The following is a 7,861-nucleotide window of genomic DNA, read 5'->3' as shown; positions in this document are numbered from 1 at the left end:
ATTGTACAATCCTTATTGGCAGGCATGAAATATATCTCGGCCGCCCCAATTGACTTTGTTACTCGGAGTTTCTGCGCATGCTTGCCGAGCAATCTAGGGCAGATTACGTTATTTCAAAAGTGCCATATTAGTTGCGTCTGTTGCTCACTGCACCATCAAGTCAACCATCACGTGCTCAACACAATAGTTCTGTTTAACTAGTATTTGGTTACACGTGCTCTGTTTTCTCCAACGGCTTAGAATCCGGGACTTGGGGTGTAGTTATCTCCTCTTTTGGGTGTGGTTATCTGAATGCACCCTGTGGTTGGTCACAACACCAGTAGCACGCAATATAGATTTGATGGTCCTCCAGAAATGCAAACTCAGCTGAGCTAGGTGGTGTGATGTGATTAGTGAACAGGGTAAAAAACAAGTTGGGTGTGAAATTCGTAAACAGCAGGAACATATTAAGAGTCATTGTGATACATCGATTGCATCAGAAGTTTAATAAAGGTCTCAAACAAGAGCACATGCATTGTTACCATGGAGATAACATGGAATTCAAACCATCCTCGTTGATGGATCAGTGGAGCTGGAGTAAAACGAGCTTTTTTCCACCTCGTGAATGCGTTCTTATACATTGTTGAGCCCTTAAAGTGTGTTGTACAAACTCTTTTTCACCTAAAGTACAACATATGGACATGGACCACAATGATGGTTTTTTAAAAAAGGCTCCGGTTCTTGTAAGAAAGCACTTTGAGCCCTTTGAAGTTCAAGTATGGTATATAGTGCGGAGGCGAGTGTTTGGCCAGATGTGCGTGTGATTTTAACACAGCTGGAGAATGTAAAAATATGCTAAAGTTATCACCAAAGTCCATCAGTGTGACGTTGAGGTTCGTGGAAAATTCTGCAGGTGTATTAAGTGATTGCTAAGGGATTTACCAGAGAGAGAGAGAGAGAGAGAGAGAGAGAGAGAGAGAGAGAGAGAGAGAGAGAGATCTGGAGATGGATATGGAACATGCACAATTGTCTCAAGACCATCATTGTAATAAATAAAATAATTATAGCTTTTCATTCACTCGCAGAAACTCGTTCTGAATTTTCGGATTCTCCGAGGGAAGTTTGATTCCAAAATTTGCATCAAATCTCACCTTCGGTGAGTATAGGGAGGAAAGACCCGTGAACAAGAAAATGACTAACGACATCATCCAGTGATTGAGGCTGAACTATTCCATACGAGACCATCTATGGCTGGCGTTCCGACCTCGGGTCGACACACCACGTGCCACAACTTTGCGTTCAAGAGTCATTGCCTCCCATCATCAACAGGTGCAAACTCCCCAGAGCCTCCTGGCATCAAAAAGGATACCAAGGGCGTTGAAAGCCATTTTATCTATGAAAGTGGTCATACACCTGGATTTGGGTCAAAGCGTTCACCTTGATCCCATCTCAATCATGTGGCTCTCGATTCGATTCGTTTCATGAAAAGCATCCTCCGAGAGACCACCCGGGGCTTTCAAGGGACGATGGATAATTTGGGTTGGTGTTGAGCATATCAATTGAGCATACGAGGGTAGACCATTAGTAGAGTGTCAGACTGGATTAAAGTAATTCGTTTTGAACGAAGGACCACTATTGAATGATCTTGGTGTGATCTACACCAAAACCTTCCACCAAATCTATCAATCTGTATGGCTGTATAAGCTCAAAATAGAACGTACCAACTCCTAGCTAACTCAAGGCATGCTTAACATTTATAGTTGGTGCTTTCTTTTGTGATTAAATCAGCGTTCATGTCTCCAGGAGGGAATTTTGACATAAACTATAAGCCACACAAAACCACCAAGTTAGGATTCCTGAATGCATGTGTGGCTTCTGAGGATGTGGAATTCCCAGGGCATGGCGCCGACCTTTCACACGGAAACCCGCAAAAACAAAGCAGACAACATAACGTAACGAGCAGTTTTCAGTGCAATCTCCTTTCAACCCCTTGGCTCAATCTGGGTGATGCAGTATCTCCCCATATGGTTATGACGTGACACACTCAGAATGGTAACCAGCTAACACAACGACGTTGGGCCAACGTCAGCCCCGTCATTGAGCCAACGTCAAAAAAACAACGTTGGGCCGACGTAATTTTGTCCTGGCGGGTCAACAGTGGGTCGACTTTGGAAGGGAGCACTGGCCCAACGTTGGAACGACGTTGGACAGACGTTGGTCAGACATTGGAATTAAGTGTTGGCACAACGTTGTTGTATTAGCTGGGTAACCACACCCAGACGGCCTTGAATAAACCGTTGTCATGTATGAGGAGCCTAGTTAGACCGTTGTCATGTACGAGGAGCCTAGTTAGACGTCTGTGTGAACGATTTAAGTGAAATCACATGGAAGCAGAACGAAAACTCCACATTGGACTCTGAGCATCATTCCGAGCCGTGCCCAAGCGAGTCTAAGACTCCACCGAGCAGTCTCTTCTGTAGCCCAAACAGCACTGCCTCGAACTCGTGCTGTGTACTGTAGGCCACCTGCACAGGATAAACCCACCAGGTATGCAAATATCTGCTTGGAACCTTCCTTTAAAACCAATCATCTCGACGTGGATTTCTCACGTTCTACTGGCGCATCTTCCGACATGTCCGCCAGGCTCCGGAATATGTCTGCATTATACATGTACAATATTATATCCTCTCGGAATAATGTATATTTACAAGAAAAAAACTCGTGAAGACAAAAGACAAACGTACATCGTCTTTGGCTGTATAAGTGCTCTGGAAAGTCTGAGGTGGGAAACAAGCAAACAAAATAAAAAGGTAAATACAACACTGTTCAAAAACCCCCATGGTTATGAATACATTCTCGAACAAGAACCTCAAAATCTCACTTATTTGCAAATATTTTGCATCAAATGCTTATTTCTTGTCAAGTACTTTAGTACTTGAGAAAACAAAACTTTCTTTTAAAGTGCAGGAAGTTTAGAGTATTGTACCATTATATCGTTTCTGGGTCCTCAAATACAACACGTTCGGATCATAATTCCGTGTAATAATAAACATTTTATAAACATGTTAATATTTACATGGTGACTTGGTTTAAGCATCTGTACGGGAGAACAAGTGTCTGTTAGATTGGAACAAAACCTTAATTTACAGATCAGATGCAATCCTTTTGCAAAATCTTTCGCGTTTGTGTGTTCAAACACTCGCCATGTTGAGAAATTTATTTGGTGTCTTTGGTGACAAAACGCTTTGGGCAGTGTTTGTACCTCGATGTGAATGGACGTGATGTTCGTGAATTGTGTTTATAGACGAATGTAAATAGAAGTGGTGTCAGTGGAGTTCAGTGCACACACATTGCTGTGTGCATGGGTCGTCATAAAGGCCCTCAGATATCACCACCCTCTCATCCTCAAACACCATAAGCCAACTGCTGTTTCATTTTTAAATGATTATGCTATGATTATGGCTGCTGCGCTTCATGCTGGTGCTGTGGAACATACGGAAGTGAAAGTCAAGCATACTTGCTTTCAAGCCAAGAAATAATTGTGAGGAGATGCTTGCTGGTGGTTTTTTTTTTTGGAGTAATAGGAAAAGCAGTGAATATACTTCTACTCGTTAAATTAAGAATTGCAATTTAGTTTTTAAAATGCAAGATTGAGAAGAAAAGAAAAAGAAAAGCATTTGAGGTTAATTGATGGGTAAGGGATGATAATGAAAAAAAAGAACGAATGATAATTGTAATTAAAGGGGAAGATAAATCGAGGCTTGAAGGCCCAGTGAGATCTCTGCAGAAAGGAGACGCAATGTGTTTCCCGAACTTTTCAACACGAGGCCACCATCAGCTGGTGAGTGGCAGCACCGGAGACGGACCCGCCAAACTGCTGTCGCCCGCCTGGCCGTGGCCATGCATTAGGTCTGTCCTCGATGTGGTTAGTTGTCCGAGTGGTGAAGAAGACAAGGAACTGGAACATAGGCCAGGAGAACCCATGTCAGAGACCACCATCACCGGAGAGCCCATGGCGGTGGTGCTGAATGAGCTGGATGAAGGGTGCTGGATAACCTGGGAGCAGCGAGACGGATCATCGGCAGAACACTCATCTGTGGTGAGACAGGACATGACACTTATCAAACTCATCAGAAGAATACTTGATCTGCACAATGTAGCTCCTCTTACGATTTTACTCCTCCAGCAGTGCAACAAACAAATGGATGCCTAACCTGCTTTAAAGCACTACGTTATGGTATTGGTAACTGTGATTGAATGGAACACTGAAGAGGAGAAAGAAAAAGGTTGATAATAGTTGTGTATGGTTGTCACAAAAATTTTTATTAGAGGAAGAAGATAATATCTTACCCAGAAATCCCTGAGATTTTTTCATGGCACTCACTGGGCAGTCCTTATGAGCCATAAGAAGCTGCTTTAGTTGCGACACCTCATTCCTCAGAAGTGCCACTTCATTCTGCAGGAATAACAACCAGCATTGACACAATCAGACACTCATGCCACAAAATGTATTTACAAAGCTTGCCTGGTGTCGTATTGTTATGTGTTGGCGTGGTGCAGCCTGTGCAATACACCTGCCGATTGAAATCTAACTCCTAGGAAAAAAAACACAAAGGTGCATTTCCTTGACTTCCTTGTTGAAGATATTACTAGATGAAGGCCTTACCAGTTGAAATACAAACAAGGAAAAACAAGTACAGATACATTCAAAGTACACCACCCCCATGCCAAATAAATAAATAATATATGCTCCAGCACGCGGCATTAACGGGGCACCTTTGGCGCCCGGCGATGCCACCGTGCAGCACATAGAGATGGTATTGGAAGGGAGAGGTGTACAATAATTGATTGATTATTTGCGTAATTAAAACCAATAAATAATAATCGTGAAATAATAGCTAATAGCATACCCAAACCACCAGTGTTTCATCCGTATCTGTAACTTAAAAAATTAATGAATTAAGCAATTAATTGAATAATTAAATAATTAATTGATTTATCAATAAATAAAAAATACCCTTCACAGCCAAATCACTTGGTCATTGTCTTGTCCAAATATCAGCTTCCTTGCTCAAAAGGTGCCTGAGATATTGCTCAGATGAGACAGAAAATAAATAAGTATTTAATAAATCGATAATAATTAAGTAATTAATCAATCAATTGATTAATCAAAAAAATAAATAACGTTTTTGCCAAAGCACGTGCTCACTATTTTGCCCAAATTTCAGTTTCCTAGTTCAAATGATGGCTGAGATATTGCCCGGACAAACAAACAAACAAACAAGAAAGAAAACAAAACAAACGGAGTGAAAACCGAGGACTCCCTTTTGGCGCGCGTCATCGCCGGGTCCCATTTGGTGCCTGGTGATGACGTCATGCGGGCCTGGAGATGGAATAGGAAAGGAGAGGTGTACAACACCAAGGCTTGCTACCTGCAGCTGCATGTTGGTTTGAGTCAGTTCCTCAGCTTTCTTCTCCAGAGAGAGAACCCAGGCTTTGCGCTTAAGACGGCAACGTGTCGCTGCAGCACGATTCCTCTCGAGGAACTTTCTCCGTCGCTCATCTGGGTCTTCATCAATCACGCGACGCCGCCGCCCACCCCCACCAGCCTGTGGGGGCATCATGGGGGGCAGCTTAAATGGAGGAGAGGGTAATGACAAGAGGAAATGGAGGTGGGAAGAGAGAGACCAAATGAGTTGTTTATTCTATAATCAGAAAAAAATCATCTGCTACCCAAGACTCAGGTCTTTCAATAATCTCTAAGGTCCTTCTGACTCTTGTCTGACCCTCACAAATTATAATTAACCATCAACAACGAGGGAACCAAAAGGAGATTATTTGAAAATCCACTCATATGGAAACTCGCCTTGCCAAAGTACCAGCCTATCAACTTCAACTACCAGTCCAACTATAACTGAGGAAGGGAGATGCTGGACCTGTATTCTGGTTTCGTTACTGCATATAATGAATCTAAATATAAGTGGCAGTGTACCTGCTGAAGTGTAAGCCCAGGTTGCTGGTGGTGTTGAACATGATGGCTGTGATGGTGCAGGGCTGCCTGGTGCTGCGAGTCGTGTGGGTGGTGAGGGAGGTGGTGTCCATGTGGACCGCGATGGCTAACAGGTCCGTGCGGATTGTGGAGACCATGACCGTGAGAGTGGTGAGCCGTCATTGGCTGTAGTGCTTCATGGTGACTTGTGCAGAGGCCCAGACCACCACCACCACCCATCATTCCCACATTTCCGTTGGCGAGGTGTGGAGGAATCTGTTGGGTCAAACAGGCCTTAAGTCTCTGCAAAGAAATAGCATGAGAAGGTCAGCAGTACTTTCCTGTGTGCTGGGTAAGTAAACTTCACGACAAAAGTTTTGAATGTGACAATGATAATTGGGAGTAAATAGTAAAATATTTATTTGCAAAATAAAATTAAATGTATTTGTATTCTTCTCCTTCCTGGGAAAGTCAACAAAACCACAACTGCTCCTTCTACAAAACCACATCAGAACTTTCCTCTTCCTCTTTGTTCTCCTTTCTTCTTCTGTTTCTTTGTTGTACCTCTGTGTTTGTCCTGTTAAAATGATATTAAGATTGTAAACGTGTCAGCCATTTTCATTCCAGCTTTGGATTGCACCTTGCATTTCAAAAGGACAAACGTTGTTGTTCCTTATTATTATTAACCTGGACATGTTTGTGCCTGATTTCCACATGGGACTTCTTCTTCTTTTTCTACCTCTTTTTTTCTTCTTTTCTTCCACTCACCAATTGCAATCCTCACAGCTCTGTCTTTTCAAAATTGGAGAGCCTTAATTGAACACCCTGCCGATTCTACTTTTCATGATCATGAAAAGGTACTTGTGGACGTTTTTGCTCTTGCTTACCATCTTCGTAAAACTTTTCAAGTTCCGAAAGGTACTCGACAGCCAATATATATATATATATATATATATATATATATATATATATATATATATATTGTTGCGAATATGGGATTTGGCCTCCATATCCGCTTGTAAATATTCCCCTATTTCCCCAATACTCCCCAACTATCCCCAATCCCCCATTCCCTAGTCCCATTGTCTGTAAACAACACTCTGTAGAACCGACCTTCCCCTTTTTCCCCCATTAAATGTCGTGCCCAGGTCCACCGCATCTCACGTAGACAACTTTCGGACATCTTGCTAGTTATTCTTAGTCTATGTCAGTTAAGGACTCGTTTCCATTAATTCTGACTCTTCGTTGCACCAGAATGTGATTATATGGCACCAGTAGTGAGTTTAGGACCTTCCCATACCACCTCCTCCCATCTTCTTCCCCAAACAACAACTACAACAACAACTACAACAACAACTACAACAACAACAACAACAACTACAACAACGGCGCTGCGCGGGGGAGTGTGCGTCCTCACACCGGCTCGGTTAGCCGCCATTGACCATGCGCTCCGACGGGGTTACCACGAAGGGGCTCCTTGTCAGCCCCTCGTCAAGGGCGGAGCCGGTAACCCCCCCGCACGCACCCAATGAGAAGCAACGTGCCGATTCCATCTGGGGCGGAGCTAACGAGCCGAGGGCGTGTCACTCCCCGCCGGATATACGCGGCGACTTACCGGATGTGAGGAGAGATGCGCCCCCAGCTTGGAGAAAGAGAAGTCACTACCTCCGAGCGCTGAGAGACCTCCTGCATCTTTTGGGCCGCGCTATCCTGTCCCTGAGCACAAGGTGCACCTTGTGCTGGCCATCGAATACCCGCTTTCCTTGCCATCAATCCCCGTGTGAGTCAGTTTTTGTCCTGTTTATCTGTGGTCTGTCGGGAATAAGATAAGTGTGTCTAAGTGCCTATCTTTCTATGCTGTCCCTCTTGTAGTTGTAATCTGACCTTCCGCCC

The 7,861-nt window shown here is 43.5% G+C and overlaps 1 protein-coding gene across 7 annotated transcripts in view; it reads right to left on the bottom strand.

The window, feature by feature from the left end:
• Positions 1-462: 462 nt before the first annotated feature.
• LOC137431393 (cyclic AMP-responsive element-binding protein 5) overlaps positions 463-7,861 on the bottom strand; it is a 219,280-nt gene continuing 211,881 nt past the window's right edge. For 5 of the 7 annotated variants that reach the window (XM_068122675.2, XM_068122679.2, XM_078781978.1 and 2 more), the window contains 4 exons: positions 5,972-6,271; positions 5,412-5,612; positions 4,330-4,435; positions 463-4,073 (listed from right to left, as the gene is read on the bottom strand). In XM_068122675.2, coding sequence (XP_067978776.2) covers positions 3,814-4,073; positions 4,330-4,435; positions 5,412-5,612; positions 5,972-6,271 — 867 coding nt within the window. In that variant the 3' untranslated portion in view covers positions 463-3,813. The remainder of the gene's footprint in view (positions 4,074-4,329; positions 4,436-5,411; positions 5,613-5,971; positions 6,272-7,861) is intronic. The other 2 variants (XM_068122677.2, XM_068122678.2) reach the window with 2 other exon arrangements.

The sequence above is a fragment of the Myxine glutinosa genome, chromosome 7 (assembly GCF_964187855.1).
Source record: "Myxine glutinosa chromosome 7, kmMyxGlut1.1, whole genome shotgun sequence".
Lineage (NCBI taxonomy): Eukaryota > Metazoa > Chordata > Myxini > Myxiniformes > Myxinidae > Myxine > Myxine glutinosa.
Note: the sequence above shows the minus strand (reverse complement) of the source record. Positions and strands in the feature narration are given on the sequence as shown.